This window comes from Alexandromys fortis, unplaced genomic scaffold (assembly GCF_014885135.2).
Source record: "Alexandromys fortis isolate MF-2015 unplaced genomic scaffold, M_Fortis_MF-2015_v1.1 scaffold_295, whole genome shotgun sequence".
NCBI classification, from domain to species: Eukaryota; Metazoa; Chordata; class Mammalia; order Rodentia; family Cricetidae; genus Alexandromys; species Alexandromys fortis.
Window position 1 is genome coordinate 616,423 of NW_026068169.1, and position 18,627 is coordinate 635,049.

At 47.2% G+C, this 18,627-nt stretch overlaps 1 protein-coding gene across 1 annotated transcript in view; it reads right to left on the reverse strand.

Moving 5' to 3' along the window:
- Fgd1 (FYVE, RhoGEF and PH domain containing 1) overlaps window positions 1–18,627 on the reverse strand; it is a 42,991-nt gene that overhangs the window by 11,541 nt on the left and 12,823 nt on the right. The window contains exons 2-8 of the mRNA XM_050128330.1: window positions 10,648–10,821; window positions 9,938–10,115; window positions 9,367–9,811; window positions 7,830–7,919; window positions 6,998–7,146; window positions 4,395–4,551; window positions 4,169–4,307 (exon numbers count right to left, since the gene is read on the reverse strand). Of these exons, the coding sequence (XP_049984287.1) occupies window positions 4,169–4,307; window positions 4,395–4,551; window positions 6,998–7,146; window positions 7,830–7,919; window positions 9,367–9,811; window positions 9,938–10,115; window positions 10,648–10,821 (1,332 nt within the window). The remainder of the gene's footprint in view (window positions 1–4,168; window positions 4,308–4,394; window positions 4,552–6,997; window positions 7,147–7,829; window positions 7,920–9,366; window positions 9,812–9,937; window positions 10,116–10,647; window positions 10,822–18,627) is intronic.

Below are 18,627 nucleotides of genomic sequence, written 5' to 3' on the forward strand. Positions count from 1 at the left end.
GCTTCTATTGACCATTGTGGCTTCCTCCCTAAACATGCACCTCCCTCAACATGTCCTATCTTGCTTTATCTGGCCAACAGCCAGTCTTCTGGATTCAGCTCACCACGTCTAGCAGCCTTCCCTAAGTTCCAAGGATGAGTTAGGACACTGTCGGCTCCTTCTGTCTCACTAGCATACTGTGCTCATCGCTCACTGCATCTGGTCCCTCACTACACAAGACGCTTCCGAGGACAGGGCCGAGAGTTCCCACTACCTTCCTCAGGGGTTCCAAGCAGGTGTTTAGTATAAATTAGTTCCTCCAAGACAGAGACCCTCAGAAGAGAGGTGTTACTATGCCCCATTTAGCCGAGGACAGAAGTGAGACTCAGAGAGGTGGTTGTCTAACTGGGAGGGCAGTTGCCACCAAAGCTGCTTTTCTCCTATATATGCTGCACCTTTCACACCCTAGTGGAACCCAAAAGGATGAGAAGTGGCTGGGCTCATACTGGAGACCGTGTTCGCTGTCAGGACATGTCTAGTGATATACCATACAGGAAACAGATCAGCCTTACTGGGAGTCCCATGTGTCTGCCGCTGTCTGGGAGTTTAATATGGGGATGTTAGTCTAAAGTTAGAAGCTTTAGTGGGGCCCAGGCTGGGCTTGGCAGTCTGGGGTCTCACTCAGTGTAGAGTTCAGCCTTGGGATTAGTGTAAGTAGGTAGCCCAGGGCAGCAGTCCCAAGCAGGCAGTTTGGGAACTGAGTCCAGGCTCTGGAGTTTAGTCTGGGATTTAAAAGTAGGTGAGTCAATCAGCAGAACCAGAAAGATGATTCAGTGGAGCTCAGCTTATGGGTTTTACTTTGACACATAAAATATAAGGGAGTTCAGCATAGGATCTTGGGCTGGGGAGGACAAATCTTACCTGGCTCTCAGTCAGAGGCCCTCACTCAAAGCAGCTCCGAAAACCAACCTACGAAGCTTGTTTCTGTGTATGTCGTGGGACGGGGGAGGCTCACATTTGCAGCTAATATAGGGAACACTGAGATTTGTTCTAGAGACTAAGATAAAGTTGAGGCTGTACAAAACAGGGAAATGAAGTCAATACACTCAACCTGGTGGCTAATGCGGTACAGATGACATTAACCATCAAAAATGGCTCATGTTTATTGAGTCTCTGCCCTGTGCCACGGATTGTGCTCAAAGTTTTAACTCGATGATCTCATTTAGCAATTCTATGGAGGTAGGCAACCTTATCATTCCTATTGTGAGAAAATCTGCCTACCTCTGCCTCCCAAGTACTGGGACTAAAGGCATGTGCCACCACGTCCAGCTGGGTTTAGGGTTTTTTGTTTGAAGTATTAGAGATTTAACCTGGGGCCTCACACATGCTAGGCAAATGCTCCACTGCCAAGTTACAGGCTTACCCCTACTTTTTTCCTTACTAAGCTCCCCAGGTTGGCTTTGGATTTACCTTGCAGCCCAGGTAGTCAATCCTCCTGCCTTGCCTTCCAGAGTAGCTAAGATTACAGACATGTGCCACCGTGGTACCTGGCCTAGAAGGCACATTTTTTTGTTGTTTGTTTGTTTTCTTTTTCAAGACAGGGTTTCTCTGTGTAACTGCTCTGGTTGTCCTGTAACTCGCTTTGTGGACCAAGCAAACTCACACCTGCCTATACCTCCCAAGTATCAGGATTAAATGCTTGTGCCACCACTGCCCAGCTGGAAAGCACTTTCTTGAGGTTTAGGGGATTTTCATTCCCCTAAACCTCATTTCATTCATTCATGTTTTGCTTGTACATATGTTTATGTGTGAGTGTTAGATCTTGGAGTTACATACAGTTTTTAGCTGCCATGTAGGTGCTGGGAATTGAACCCAGATCCTCTGCAAGAGGAGTCAATGCTCTTAACTGCTAAGCCATCTCTCCAGCCCTGAGGTTTAGGTTTTATGGCTTACTATGGCACCTCAGTGTTGCTCTTGAGAGAAGAGTATGGTATTTAGTAGGCAGCTATCTGTTTGCAGAGCTTAGTTACCAAGCTTTCTATTCAGAGGTCCAGGCTGGGTAGCAAAGTACCCTCATCTGGTTGGGTAAAGGGTCTGTCTGGGAAGTGTACATAGCACAGAACACAACTGTTGTCTCCTGATCCCTGTGAAATGTCTATTTTCTGTTTTCTTGCTCCCTTTCAGGCTGCTTCTTCATCTCCTTTGTTGATCCCACCTCTCTGAGCTTTGAAGCTTGGCCTCCCATTTTCCCTTCAATTTATATTCCATTCCCTTTGGCAAGTCCCACTTGCACCATGGCTTTGAATACTAACTATGGACCAATGGCATTCAAATCCCTCCATGGACTTCTAGACTCATCTGACTAACTTGGCAGCTCAGCAATGTATCTTAAGAACTATCATTCAGACAGCTCTCACGATGCAGCCTAAGTTGGCCTCAAACTCACAATCCTCCTGCCTCTGCTTCCCAGCTAGATCAACACACCCAGCAAGAACTATCACTCTTTTTTATGATTTATTTTTTTAATTTTGTGTACATGTGTATATGTAAGTGCCCATGGAGCCCAGAAGAGGGCATCTCATCTCCTGGAGCTAGAGTTACCAGTGCTTGTGAGCTTCCTGGGTGTGGGCGCTAGAAATTGATCTTGGGTATATAAGGCGGTATATGCTCTTAACCACAAAGCTATCTCTCTAGCACCAAGGACCATCACTCTCAACTCTGCCAATTTCTATATCCATGGTATCCTAGACTTTTTAGTGCCTCTTCCAAATAGAATATATCCTGAATGGAGACACTTCTCATTACTTCTGCTGCTACTATCTTCATCCAAGCCCTTTTTATAGATTTCCTGGCTCCTTTTACTCTTCAGTTAATCCTAACCATGATCTGCTCATGACTAGCCACTACACTCAGAAGAAACCAGCCACCTCATCTCAGCCTCCAAAGCTTTGTGACACCAACCTCTCTATAACTATTATTCTGCCCTCCCTTGTCATGCTCAGGTCACACTGGCCCTCTTGTTGTCACAGAGATACACCTACCTCTACCAGCTTGCCCATCTCCCCCTGCTTTGGGAACTCTACATTTGCTACTGCAGCTGCCTGGAACATTCCCCTCCCTTTGGCCCGTGGCAACTTTCTTGTTATTCAGGTTTGGGTTCAAGCATCTTCCCTGCACAGAAGTCACCCATTTAAAGTAGACTGCCCAGCTGCTCTTACATCACTCTCTTCCTCAAGTCACACTCAGAGCCTGGCAAATATATTCCTGCATACTTGTCAATTTTGTTTATTGCCATCTGTCCAACTAGAATATACACTCCCTAAATCAAGGACCTCATCTCTTTGGCTCAGCTTCCCATTTCCAGTGCCTAGAACAGTGCACAAACACTTAGCTGTCATGTTAATGGTGTATAAATGAAAATTTGAGTTTACAAAAGAAAAAGTGGGCTAGACTCAAGAGCTCTCTATGGGGGTCTGGCCCTATACAGATGGGGTGAAAGGAATCTAAACCAAACACCTTCCTAGTGGTTCAGTGAATGAAGACTGAGTCTGAGGAAGAGGCGGTATCTCAACCTATAGATCCAAACCTGAGAGGCATAAAATCCGGGGACGCGAAATCTGGAACAATCAGGCTAGAAAGACAATTATTGGGCTTCTGGTCAGCCTTGAAATTCCTTAGGGAGGTTCATTCTTGGGAATGGGCAGTGGGCCTGCAGTGGAGTGCTAACTCTGGAGGATGGAACAATAGAAGTCTGACTCGATGGGGCTTTGACTGGGGAGCTGACTCACTGAGAATTTAAACGGGCTTGGCTTGAAGGAGTCGGGCTAGGATCTTTCATTATTCCAATACAACTTCATTCGGAGATGAATCTTGAGTTTAGTCTCAGGAATGCATGGCCTCCCGAAGGATCGTACTGGACATGCACCTTAAGACTATATAGTTCTAGTCAGAAGCTCCTAACTGGAGTTTTTCTAGGTAACAAGGCAGGGTAATGAACTTGTAGCTTCTTGTAGGTTGAAATCTCCCTACAGAGCCTCAATGTAGGCCCTTCAGTTTAGAGATTCTATTCTAGGATTGAATTATACAACCTTGGAAGTCCAACCCTGTGAATGAAACATGGAGTCCAGCCTCAGATGTCTGGCCAGCTGCCAGTGTGGGGAAGCAGGGAAGGCTTAGACCACACACTCACTCTGGGCATCCTTGCTGTCCGGGGAGCCATGGGGCAGCTTCAACAGATAGTCCTTGAGAAGAAGCTCATAGCGGGGGATGCGCTGCACGGGCTCCAGCATGTGGTGCTGCAAGGTCAGGTTGCCGCAGGCTTCCTCCTTCTGTGACAGAAGCACAAAAGCTCAGGGCTGGCTAAAGGCCTCCCCCAGGTCCCTGTGGACCTTTCCTCTTGTAGCTTCAACTCTTACCTGCACTTCATGGATGATGACTTTAAACTGTGTGGAGCGCTCTGTCCATGTGTTGACCAGCTCTACAGCCCGGTCAAAGTTCTTCACATACTCGCCATACATCTTGAGAAAGGGTGCCAACTTCTGCAGGATGTCACCAATGCGTGGGTAGCGGTCCCTAGAGTAGAAGCAGGGGCTGACATGGTCCTGCTGATCCTCCCACAAGTCTCCAGCCTCAGGAAGAAAGCCATTTTTCAACTGGCTTACTTCTCTGGAAATGCTGCTTATATTACAGGCCAGTGAGGCTGAGAGTCTCAGTTTGATCCTTAGCCTAACTGTCCTGCCTAAGCACCAGAAACTATACCACCCTGGAACACTTACTCTTGCCATACTGTAAGACCACTGATCATTGATTTGTGCCCAGTCTTGAGCCGGGTAGTGCCAGGGACATGGTGCTGAGCCATACCCAGTCAAACCCTGAGAACTTTACTGTCTTGTAGGGTAGGGACAGTAACCAGGTCTTGTTGAACTCTTGTTGGCCACAGTGCGATGTGGCAGACAAAGCAGATTTCAGGTCACAGGATGGATGGTAAGGGATGTGTGGGAATTAGGCTTTATGCTAGCCCTCTGCAGTCACAGTTTTCTAAGAGAGGCATACTTTATCCTGTGAGTGGAGGGAATGTGGAAACTATTTTAAGCAGAGGATGGCACGGCCTGCTTGTTGCTGGGAAGACCGTTCAAGCAGGTGGTGCAGACACTTTAGTCTAGATTGGAAGAGGAGAACCCGAAGGCCAGTCAGTCCCTAAACCCTGCTCTTCTCCCTTGGACATTCACTTCTCCTCAACTTTACTCCTAGGCTAGGGTCCATCCATGTGTCTGCATCCCCAGTCTCCCATTCTCACCTTTAACCATGGCACTGATAAGAACAGCAGCTCAGGCCAGACAAGGTACCCACACCTTTAATCCTAGCACTTGGGAGACAAAGGCAGGTGGATCTTTGTGAGATCTATGCCAACCTGATCTACTTAGTGAAACCCTGTCTCAAAACAGAACAAAAGAACAACAGCTCATAATATTTAAACACTTACATGCCAGTATTTTTTTAATCTCTCAACATGTATTATTAAGACATTTAATTCTTAAAAATAATCCTACAAGGCCGGGCGATGGTGGCGCACGCCTTTAATCCCAGCACTCGGGAGGCAGAGGCAGGCGGATCTCTGTGAGTTCGAGACCAGCCTGGTCTACAGAGCTAGTTCCAGGACAGGCTCCAAAGCTACAGAGAAACCCTGTCTCAAAAAAACAAAAAAAATAAAATAAAATAAATAATAATAATCCTACAAGGTAGGCCATTATTATTGTCTCCATTTTAAAGACGAGGTGAACTTGAGTACAGCTCAGTGGTGAAGCACTTGCCTAGCCTGTGTAAGGCCTTCAGTTTAATCCTTAACACTACAAAAAAACAAATAAAAATATATATATGAATAAAGATGAGGAAATCAAGGTATAACAACTTAAGAAACTTGCTTAAATTTAGCAAGTACCAGAGGCAGAATTTGAACCTAGTCATTTTATCTTTTATTTGTTTGGTTTTTCAAGACAGGGTTTCTCTGTGTAGCCCTGGCTGTCCTGGAACTCACTCTGTAGACCAGGCTGGCTTTGAACTTTGATCCACTTGCCTCTATCTCCCAAGTGCTGGTACTAAAGGCTTACGCCACCATGCATGGCTCATTATAGCTCTTAAACTCACTTTTTTTTTTAAGATGGAGTCTCACTATGTAGTCTAGGTTGGCCTCAAATTCACAGATCTGACAGACTCCCTAGTGCTAGAATTATAGGCATACAACACCATAACAACTAAATCTCAACACTCATTTTTGTCTTAAATTTCATCATGATGATGATGAGTGTGTGTGTGTGTATGTGAGAGAGAAAAATGTAGGCACACACAGCATGTGTGTGGGTGTCAAAGGACAACTTGAGGGAGTCATTTCTTTCTTTCCATCTTTCCATGGGTTCCAGGGATTGAGCTCAGGTTGCCAGCAGCAAGTACTTCTACCAATTGAGCCATATCATACTCTTAAGAGCCCTGCTATTCTGTTGTAGCATTCTAGGTCCTGACCTATGTTCCAGATTGTGAGGGCCTAGAAGGCAGAGGCTGGGCCTCTTGCACAGAAAAGAAGGTAGGAAAGAATGAACTTATTTTCCCAGAGTGGGGGTAGCACAGGCCTTTAATGCCAGCACTTGGGAGGCAGAAGCAGGAAGATCTCTGTGAGTTCAAAGCCAGCCTGATCCAGCCTGTGAATTCCAGGACAGCCAGGACTACACAGAGAAACCCTGTCTTGAAAAAAACAAACAAATAAAAGAAAAAATGACTAGGTTCAAATTCTGCCTGTTCCAGGACATTCAGGCCTACACACTGAGAAACTCTATATTAAAAACATCCCCGCACCAAAAAACCTTATTTTCATGATGTCGGGGATGGAATTCAGGGCCTTGCATAGTCTAGGCAAGAATTCTGCCACTGAGCTACATCCCAGCCCAGGAATGAAATCCTATGTATACATCTGGGCTTAGCATGCAAGTTGATGCCAGAATAAGCAGACTGGCTCTGGAGCCCTCACCATTCCTCCATACGCTTCTCTAGCTCAGGCAGCAGGAACTGCTGGTGGAAGCAATAGATGGAGCAGATGTTGGAGAAGATGCCGTGGACAACATCAGCAGGAAAGGAACTGCGATTCCGAGCCTCTTCCAGCAGCCGGGCACAAAACACCTGTGGAGAACGGCAGCTGTGCTCAGCCCACCTGAAACTGGAGCTCAGCTGGGGAAAGGGCAGCTTGCAGGTAAGGGCAGGATTTGTGGGCAGCTTTGTGCATTTCTGAGATCAGTACTGGTCTTGAGATGGAGAAGAATGGGAATGGAGAGAAGTGCAGGTCACCAAGATTAGGACCTGGAGTTAGGGACTGAAACGATGCCAGGTTAGGACCTGGAGGAAGGCCAGAAGCCAATCCAGGTTCAGCGAGAGAGAGGTGGAAATAGATCCCTTTATTTTAACAAATATTTATGGTGTCTAGTGTGTAAAGCACTGTCCTGGAGGCTAGGACATAACTGTGGGGAAAAAAAAGACCCGTACCCTCAGGGATTCTAGTGGATGCGGGGTCAAGAAGAGAGTCAAGAGTTAAAATGAGGTCCATGGGGAGGGGGTAAATTCAAGATGCAGGCAAGAGTAAGCAGGGTCAGAGTCACAATTACAGGGCTGGTACACATCCGTTAAGAGTTAGGAGTGAAGATTAAACTTGTGAACAGAATCAAAATCAGCTTCAAGGTCAGCTAGAGACCTTGCCACTTCTGGATCTGATCCTTATGGTGAAGTTAAATTCATGTCCTACCATTTCCTCAGTGGAAGCTACCACCTACCACATCCTGGGGCCCTGGAACCCCGGAGGGATCATTCACCTGGTCTAGGAGATGGAGCCTGGAAACATAGGCCTTCTCGGTTTGTAGAAGCTCATTGGCAATATGGAAGACCTTCTGCTGCACAGTCAGCTGAAAAGGAGAAGTGACCCATGAAACATCATCTTTGCCCTAACCCCGGCTCCTTCTATCCATTTTTCTTCCCTCCTTCCTTCCCTCCCCCCACTTATCTCACTCACTTAGGTTATTGCTATGTACCTCAGGGTGCCCTCAAACTCTTGAACTGAAGTGACCCTCCCACGTCAGTTCCTCAGCAATCGGACTATAGGCAATGCCATTATGCCTGGCTCCCCTTACAGAGTACACATGATGCTCTAACCTTAGCACCACACCCTGAGATAACCCCAAACTGATTCATAAAGCTTCCTGTGGCTTCATCCCTGACTCCTAGTCACTCAATTCTGAAGACATGAAGTCCCGCACATACTCATTCATCTGCTTTCTCTACTCACTGAGCATAGTTTGGTGGTTAAACAGAGAACTAGAAAGTCCAACTTCCTGGATTCAAATCCCAGTCTACCATTCACTTGCATGCATAAGTTGTCTGATTACTTCTGACTTAGGAGTCCCATTACAAGGACAGATAATAACAGAGCCTATGTCCATTTGTAATGGAGACAATTTCATTTATTTTAATTTAATTATTACAACATTAGGGATTAAACCTGAGGTCTCATGAATGCTAGGCAAATGCTCTACACTAAGCCACACTCCCAATCCTAAAAATTTCCTATAAATAAAAACAGAACAGACTGCAGATTCCAGTCTCTAAATATCAGCTATTTATTCGCTCATTGAGTTCGCTGTCAGCAAAGGCTTGCTGAGTATGTGGGCTGTGAAAAAAGGCACAGAAATACAAAAATGGCTAAGATTATGCCTGTCGGCTCACTTTCTTGTTTGCAGGCTACATGCTTGCTGAGCATCGTTTCATATCAGTACTCCCTGGCCCCATACTTGAGCTTGGTTCTGGCAAAGCAGGTATTCTGGCTGAGACCTTCCTTGTGTGCAAGGACACTTTCTGAAGCAGCATTAGGGAGACAGGGCGTGGAAAGGGTTCCTAACTACCAAGTGCTCAAGGCCCCACTAGGCTCTGGCTCTGTGCCCCTCCTCCAGTTGCTAAGGAGTCTCTCTGGTATGAGAGAGTTTCTGTCATACAAACAAGGAAATTGAGGCTTGTAAGTGAAGAGTGGAAAGGGAAGAAGAGACGCCCCTAGTGTCACATAGCTATGGGTCATGAAAAAACCTGAGCTCCATTAGTGGTTCTCTGATGAAAGTGAAACCACCTTCCTAACGAGCATTTAGAATGAGGGATGGCCATTTTGCTTGTCACAGTCATTTGGAAGAGGAGCGGGGTTTTGCTACTGGTCCTCCACACTGGGAAACCAGGGGTGCCAAGTAGACTAAATGGAAGCAATGCCCTGTTTTGAGAAATACCAGGCTGGGGGAAGAACTAAGCACAGATGCCAGGCTCTTGCTTTCTCTGCATAGTCCTCCCTCTTGAATAACATTAGGTCAGTACCTCCACAGACTCCTGTCTCTCCAGTGGGGGCACTGGAATTTCTCTTTCCTTCTCCTCCTCCTCTTCTTCCTCTTCATCTTCCTCTTCCAGGTCACTGTCAACTTCCTGGGAGCCAGGCCGGTGGGGGTCGGCCAAAGCAACTGGCATACTAGCCAGGGCAGGGGGCCCAGGACAGAGGCTGTGGCTGGAGGGCCCGTCATCACTGACGAAGCAGGTCTCTTCGCTGTTGGATGGCGAGCTGATGCTGTCAATGCCGCTGTCCCGGTTAGGTACCTTCTCACCATCCCGGGGCCCAGGAGCCAGCAGGAACAGGCAGCGAGAAGCCTCACCCTCAGGGAGCTGGGACACTGTTGGCTGCGGGGGTGGCTGTGGCAACATGGCTGGCTCTGGGGGAACTGGGCAGGGGCCAGGGGCTGGCCTATCCGAGGCGACAATCACAGGCTCTCTGAGGTGGGTGATGGACACACATGGAGGCAGGGTATGAGCTTGACCAAGAGGCCTCTCCTACAACTATCCCTTCCTGTCCCAGATCCACCCTTTGCTCACAGGGTCCTCTAGGGATCGGACTCACCTTTCAAACTTCTCAATCAATGAGGACACTGCTGCAGAACCGCTGCTGGCCTCAGTTCTTGGGGCCAGACCCTTGGCCACTCTAGGGTCTGCAGGCAGAGGGCGTGACGGTGGCGGAGGAATGGGCTCAGGTGGAGGAAGCATCCGGGGCATCTGCAAGTAGCTGGGCTTTGGGGGGACTTGAGTGGTGGATGGGGAAGAAAGGAGAGAGATCACAGGGCTGGTTAGCATAGCCAGGCTATACCTTAATTTCACAAACTGCAGAATCTTCTGTTCTGTGCTAGAGATCAAACCCATGGCCCTGTGCATGCCAGGTGAACACTTTTCCATTGAGCTACATCCTCTTCCAATTTTGATTTGTTTAGCTGATCTTTTGAGACACTCTTACTATACAGCATTGCTTACCTAGTACTAATGGCACTAATAACAGCCCTGACTGCAATGATCGTGTCTCAACCTCCTAAGTGCTGGGAGTACAGGCAACTGCTGCCATCCCCGCCCCCCCTTTTGCTTGAAGTAGGCACAGAGCTGGACGAGGTGAAATCCCAGTAGGGTGTGTCAGCCACAGGCAACACCTTTCTGCCCATTAGATAGGTACCACTTGCTGCCCCTCGAGATAAGAGCACTTCCCTATTCTGCCATCTGTTAATTTCTCCTTTCCTTTTGTACACCTCTCTGGTGCATTTCTCTCCTCTTAATGGAAGCACTTACCCTGTGGCTTTGGGCCTGGTGCCCGCTTCAATGGTGAAGGACGTGGGCCAGGGGTTTCAGTGGGAGGGCCTGGATCTGAACGAAGCCGTTGGGGGCCTTCTGGATGAGGCTCAAGACTCTGGCCAGGGTCAAGGGACAAACTTTTAACCAGGATCCGGTTTCCCTGGTGCAGCCCTGTAGAAAGGGAGAAACTGGACGTGAAGTGACTGATTTTACCCCAAGGAAAAATAGGAAGTAGCGTATCTTAGCAGGTATCTACGGTTAGGCTCCACTGAGCACTTTACTGGCCACAGTTTTGCCAGGAAGCCCTTCTCCCAGGCCTTAGATAGAGAACCAGGCACAGGGTGGAGACAGCTATTTCATCAAGAAATAATAGTTCACTGGGATTAGCATATTGACTCCATGGATGTCGATAGATAATTAAGGACTTAAACCAAACTCAGGAATTTAACCAGTTTGAGAGTAGAAGTAAGTACCCTGAAGTTTGTGTACATGACTATGGCTCTTGTTTATTCAGCCATTCTTCATTCTGTTAGTTATTTTATTATTTTTTTTTTCTTGAGACAGGGTTTCTCTGTAGCTTTGGAGCCTGTCCTGCAACTAGCTCTTGTAGACCAGACTGGCCTCGAACTCACAGAGATCCGCCTACCTTTGCCCCCCAAGTGCTGGGATTAAAGGTGTGCACCACCACCACCTGATCTTCATCCTATTTCTGAAAGCCCTGAGAATATCTGAACTTTCTTGTCTAAAATTTTGTAGAGCTAAGTGTCTTTAAAATGATAAAACTGAGGCCGGGTGGTGGTGGTGGCACACAATTTTAATCCCAGTACCCAGGACACAGAGCCAGGAGGATCTCTGTGAGTTTGAGGCCAGCCTGGTCTACAAGAGCGAGTTCCAGGACAGGTAGGGCTACATAGAGAAACCCTGTCTCGAAAAAAAAATGATAAAACTGGGAACTAGGGAGTCAGCTCAGTGATGGACCACTCGTTTAGCATTTGCAAGGCCTGGGTTCCAGACCCATTGCACATGCGTGTCATAAGCAAATATTTTGCTTCTTAAAATATCAGAGTCCAACCAATTTGTTTTACTTTCCTCTACTTCCACATCCACCTCACCCAACCCACCCCCAGTATCCAGGATGCAGATACAAGAACAGCTGTAAAGCAGCCAAGTAGCTAGCTGGGCGTGGTGGCGCACACCTTTAGTCCCAGCACTCAGGAGGCAGAGGCAGGCAGATCTCTGTGAGTTCGAGGTCAGCCTGGTCTACAGAGTGAGTTCCAGGACAGCTAGGACTACACAGAGAAACCCTGTCTTGAAAAAACAAACAAAAAAGTAAGAAAGAAAAGCAGTAAGTAGCATATTCAGAAAAAGGGGAATCATTTTTTTACTTTCTCCTTCCTTAGCATAGGACCCCTAAGCTTATGGGGTTTGTTTGGGGCCCTGGAGAATATGATGATCACACTTATAAAGAAAGACTTAGGCTTGGGATACAATGATTGTATCCCACAAGTCACATGTCCCAAGTGAAAGAGTATAGGATTTGTGTGGTTGTGGCTGGTAGGAGGCTGTGGGGTTGCCTTAGAGATGATAGGTAGGGCTAGAGAGGAGTGGGAAAGCCTTAGATGCCAGAATGAAGAGCTGCCCATCGTTTCTGCAGTGAAGGGGACATGAAAAGCGCTGTGTAGGGAGAGATACATGTGATCAGGAGCAAGGACCAGGGAATGAGCATGAGGCAAGAGCTCCTGGAGCACCAGGCACAGTAGCACGTGCCTAATAAGCCCAGTACTTGGGAAGATGAAGAAGCTGAACAAGGACGGTGAGTTCAATGCCAGCCTGGGATACATACTGAAAACCCAACTGAAACCAACCAAACAAGAGGTCCCACAGTACAACTAGCACACATCTCAAGGATTTTACTCTATGTCATCTCATGAGTGAGTCCACTAAGTCACAAAAACACATGAAATTTACAGTGCTTTACACAACTGCCAGGTCACACAAACTAAAACATCCAAAGCACATGTCTTCACTCTCCTGAAAGCTTGGGCCCACACTATTACATGGACTAGCAGCTACAAGTCCATGTATGATTACACAGCCCTATGGAGTCGTCAATGATAAGGTCAAGCACAGTCACAAAGGCACACAACAAAAACACAATAGCAGTCCTATCATCTCACAAATCGCTTAACTACATGCCATCATATAACTTTATATAGCACTTTATATTACTCAAGCACAGTTTCACCAAGTTACAAAGGTGTGCCATTTACATTGCAGGATCCTGAAGTTTCGTATATATCATTACCGTGCCTTTGAATACCTACAAACATAGTTACAAGTATCATAGTTACCACATAGATCTATTATACCAGGTCAGAAAAAAAAAACGCACACACAACATCAAAACAGCCTAAGGTCATAAGCCACTACATACCCAGAAACATGGACACAAGTCAGATATACATTCCATAATTTACTAGGTCACATTCTTACAACAAACATGTCCACGGTATCTGAGGGTCCTAGCTCAGAGTTATACACAAATATAGTCACAAACACAGGACACTTGTCTCTTCCTGCTCTAAACAAAGGGTCACATGCTGTCTTCATACTGAGACACCCATACCCTTCCTTACAAGGTCACACAGGCAGACAGTTGCAGGGGATTTTAGGTCTCTTAGTGTTGGAGGGAAGCCAAGGGTTCTAGAGCAGCTTCCCTGAGCTCCTGGCCTCATCCTGGCTACAGACCGGCCAGGGTGCCATGGAACCATGGAACCTTCCCAGCCTGAGAGAACATGCGCTTTAAATCCTGGTCCCAGTGGGTTCCTTCTACCCTGTACCTGGCTTTGGGTGGTTTCCTCCTGTGCCTTCCCACCTGAGCCGGCAGGGCCGAGCCTGAGCAGAAAGGGTGTTCTTCTAACCTCTGGCCCAGTAGAGTGGCGTATCCTGCCCAGCTCAGCACATCTTGCTTGGCCCTGCCCTGTCCTCTCTCTGGGCATAGGGCTGAGGAGGATGAATCACCTGGAGGGTGGCACAGGTGTAGACACAGTTGCAAAGACATATGGCCAGAGAAAAAAAAATGATGACGGCCAGAGAGCTACTGAACAAAGCCAAACATACTGCCATGCTGTGGGATACTGGATCACACTGCATGAAAGGTGCCTTCTGATTGGTTTAATAAAGAACGGAATGACCAATAGCTAGGGAGAGAATAGGCAGGACTTTTGGGGAGAGAGAGGAAGGGGCGATCAATCTAGGCAAGCAGGAGGCACCAGTGAGCCTTGAAGAAGTCAGATGTGCCATACTGTGGAAAAGTAAAGAGCCACATGGCAGAATTAAAAAATATGGCCTAATTAAGTTCTGAGAGCTAGTTGGGGACAAGCCTAAGCTAAGGCCTAGCTTTCATAATTAATAATAAGCCTCAGTGTTGTTATTTGTGAGCTGGGGGGTCAAAGAGAAGCCCAACTACACTGCCACACGCCTCTGTAGATGTGCACAGGTGCCAGGGTCCCAGGGGCTCTCCAGCTGCTTCCCAGATCTCAAGGCCTCAAAGCAGGTAAGCTGCCCTGGGCAAGCCCTTCCCACCAGGTCAACAGCTGGGCGGCAGGGCTCTTGTGGGGCTTGTGTCCTTCTGTTCCCCTGCAGCTTCTCAGAGTGGGCTGGCCTATAATTCTCCATGGCTCTGCCCTGGCCATTCTCTCTCATGACCCGCCTGACCCTCACATGGGAGCTGCAGTGGCTGCCTCTCCACTCTGTGCCTCCTCGTGGGCAGGCCTATAGAAGAGACAGCTGAATGAAATTTAGACTTAGGGATACCCTGGAGTCCCAGGTAAGGAAGGCAGTGATTTTCTGCCCAATTTCTTGTGCAGAGATGAAGACAAAGAAAGACGTGGTGACTAGCCCAAGGCCACACAAGGTAATAGCTGACTTTCATGAAGATGGCTTCTGGCCTGGGTTCTTTTCTTAACCCTGCTCTCCAAGCCCTAGGAGACATGAGAAAAGTATTAAGAAAAGCAGTGTGGCTACTGAAAGGGATACCCCTAACCCTGCCCTCAAGACAGCAGGGTTTCGGTTTAGGAGTCTGGGTATGGCCAAGGTAAGGTACCACCGAGGGCAAAAAGATTCAAGATCCCTGTCTCCTACTTCCGTAGACTTCTCAGTTTCTCCGGTTTTCCCTCAGTGGCTCCCTTTGTCCCAGGGCTAGCTATTCTTGGTGGCCTCTTCTTACACAACCTAGTGGCAGAACTTTTCATAACTCCTTCCTACCCATGGGAAAATATAAACATCTTCACTAGGTCTCTGCGGCCCTTTATGGCCCTACTGAACTCTCTGGCATCCCTCAGTTTGCTTGAGTAAGCTAACTGTTTCACGGCTACTAGACTCTGCTGCTAGACTCTGCCCAGACTGAGAAAAAAAATCTCATTCCTGCCCTCAAGGGAGCTACTAGAGTAGGGCCCACTTCCTCCTTTCTAAAAACCACAGTGTTTCCTACTTCCCCATCCATCCCACCCACCTAGATCCAGACTGGTTTTCTCCAGACTAGTTTTCTTATGGTTGATAATTTACAACATTTGCTAACACACTCATGCCCACATCCACATCCCCACCTTAAGGCTCTCGACCAGCGCTGCTCCTTCCACCTTTGGTTCTACCAGAGACCCCACTGTTTCTCACACACATAAAGTTCTCATAAATCTTACAACACCCCATACCATATGCCAACCATGTACAGTCATTTAAGACTCAGAGAGAACCAGAGTCACCCCATGTATCCTAGCAGTGTGCAGTATGCTCGCACAACAAGCATTGTACAGCCATTACTGTACTCCCGTATCCCTTAGCAACAACAGGAAGCATACCATGAGCATCCTAGGAGTTGCCCACACACTCCCAAGCTCAGCTGTGAAAGTGGGGTAGATACTCTCTTTACCTCTACGACCTCTAGGCCCTCAACTGACTATAAGGGCAATGATTTTTTTTCTGTTTTTTTTTTTTTTTTGGTGCACATACATACGTGTGTGTGTGTGTGTGTGTGCAGCACACACTAGGAAAGAACTTTACCACTGAGATCTAGCTTCAAGAAATAGCAATACTGACCCTTACCCTTCAAGTTATACAACAAAAGAATAGTAATAAAAACAGCATGGTACTGGCATTGAGAACCCACATAAAAACCCACACTCCTAGAGGTACTTGAATTTTTGACAAAGAGGCCAACAATAAACACTGGAGAAAAGGGAGGTGGATGATCCTTGGACTTCCCACAGGGCAGGGAACTCTGATTGCTCTTTGGGCTGACCAGGGAGGGGGACTTGATTGGGGGAGGGAAATGGGAGGCAGTGGCGGGGAAGAGACAGAAATCTTTAATAAATAAATAAATAAATAAATAAATAAATAAATAAATAAATAAAAACACTGGAGAAAAGATAGAATAGTCAAACTGGATAGAGACATGTAGAAGAATGAAACCGGAACCTTATCTGCTGGCATGGATGTGAGGAAAGGGGAATATACTTATTCACTGATGGTGGGAGAGCAAACTAGTAAGGCCACTATGGAAATCACTATGGAGGTTCCTCGAAAACCTAGAAATAGATCAACCACATGATCCAGCTATACCACTCTCGGACACAGACCCAACGGATTCCATAGCCTATGATAGGCACCTGCTCACCCATGCTCATTGTTGCTGTAGTCACGATATCCAGGAAATGGAAGAAGCCTGGGTATCCATCAACTGGTGAGTGAATAAAGAAAATGCAGTATATTTACACAATGGAGTATCATTCAGCTGTTAAGGAAAGTTTAATTCACGGGTAAATGAATGGAGCTAGAAACAAACACTCTGAGTGAGATAACCCAAAACCAAAGACAAACACTGAATGCTTTCTCTCACTTCTGAGTGTTTGCTTTGAATCTTCAGATATGTCTTATCTCATTTGGAGATGGTGGTCAGGAAATTAGTAAGAGGCCATGCAGCGGGCTTTCAATGGGAGACAGAACTCAGTGATATAAAGGGCTAAAGGGGGCTGGGCAGTGGTAGCACACACCTTTAATCCCAGAAGTTGGGAGGTAGAGGCAGGTTGGCAGGGCATAGGAGGGAATAATTCCACATGAATTGAACTGAGTCCTAAATCCTTGTTGATATACCCACAGATTATTATACCTAACAATCCTCATCAAAGAAGCATACACACAAAAAGAAAGAGACAGAGACAGAGATATTGTTGCAGTCCTGGAACTCTGTAGACCAGGCTGGCCTCGATCTCAGAGATCCACCTCCCTCTGCTGGGATTAAAGGTGTGAGCCACGGCCACCCTGTCAAAATTTCTGTTTTTAGTAGACGGTGATTAACACAGAGATCCACAACTGGTCAAGGTGCAAAAAGTAAGAGAATGCGCAGTGCTCAGCCCTGAATGGGATGGATGGATGGATGGATGGAGGGATGGATGGATGGACAGATGGATGTGACATATATATTTTTTCTTTCTTTTTTTTTTTTTTTTTGAGACAGGGTTTCTCTGAAGCTTTGAAGCCTGTCCTGGAACTAGATCTTGTAGACCAGGCTGACCTCGAACTCACAGGCGTGCGCCACCACCACCTGGCAATGAATGTGACTTACATATCACAACCCTTCCTCCCAAGGCTTAGGAACATTGTAATGTGGGGGGGGGGGGCAAAAATATTTTAAGAGCTAGAGAAGAGCTGGGTGGTGACACGTGCCTTTAATCCCAGCACTAGGGAGGCAGAGGCAAGCGGATCTCTATGAGTTCGAGGCCAGCCTGGTCTAAGGAGCTAGTTCCAGGACAGCCATGGTTGTTTCACAGAGAAACCTTATCTCGAAAACAAAACAGAAACAAGACAAAAGAGCCAGAGGTAGTGAATAATGATAAGAAAACACTATTTCCGAACACAGAAGGAAAGTTCTGCTGTCTGCACAAGACCTGCACAAGGTCAAGTCAGAAGTCAGATAAAATCCCAGCTCGGGAGGGGAGATGGGCACAAAGTCCCAGGTCCCACCTCAGGTGAATAGCTATCGGCAACTGACAGCTACCAGGAAAGGGAGAGTCGGTTTTCTTTTAGAGTGTAGTCACTCGCTGGTTGATCAACCATGCTCCAGTGGAAGGCCACATAGCCAAGAATATATGGGCAGCACACATTGGACTTGATGGGGTTAACCAAAAAGGACAGAAAGCTGCGTGAATAGGGAAGGGGGGTGGCTCTGGGAGGACTCAGGGGAGAGGGGGGAGTATGAACAAAACACATTGTATAAAATCTGCAAAGAACAGAAAAAAATACCAAAATATTCAAAATATTGGTTTTGATTTAGGCATGTGCCTATTTGGCAGGTGCCCTCGGGACATGTTTCTGGGTTTACATGGCATGGCAGTTCCAGCTTCTAGCTGAATTCGAGGACAAAGACTCCTCCTCTGGGCCATTCTCACTGGAACCTGACCCTGCTTCTCCCGCATCTCTTTCTGGAAAGTTCAGCTGCCAGCTCTCCCTCCTTTCCTGGCCAGCAGCATCCTGTCTCCCTTCTCCCAGCTGTAGCCTTGGCTTACTCTCAAGACAACTATTAGAGCTGCAGACTGGGCCTTGCTGTTAACTCTCTGATAACCTGGGACAAACAGCTCCACAGCTCTGGACTCATTTCCCCATACGTGAACTGGGGACGATACGTGTGCACTGTTCCTGGTGAGAAACTGCTGAGAACTAGGGAGAGCAACAGACAGGTCCAGCAGTTGGTTCTCCTCAAGGATGATGCAAACGCCTCTTAGTAGCTCCCCAAATTTTGTCTTTCCCAGCTAAGGGGTGCTGCTGGGGAACAGCTGGAATTTCTGAGGTTGGAGCTGGGCAGCAAAGAGAGAAGAGGGAGTGGAGGAGAAAGAAGGACAGCAAAAGGGAAACCAGGTCTGCAGAAGGAAGAGAGGCTCAGCTTGAGGGAGAAGGGAGAGGCTGAAGGCACAGCTGCCCCCA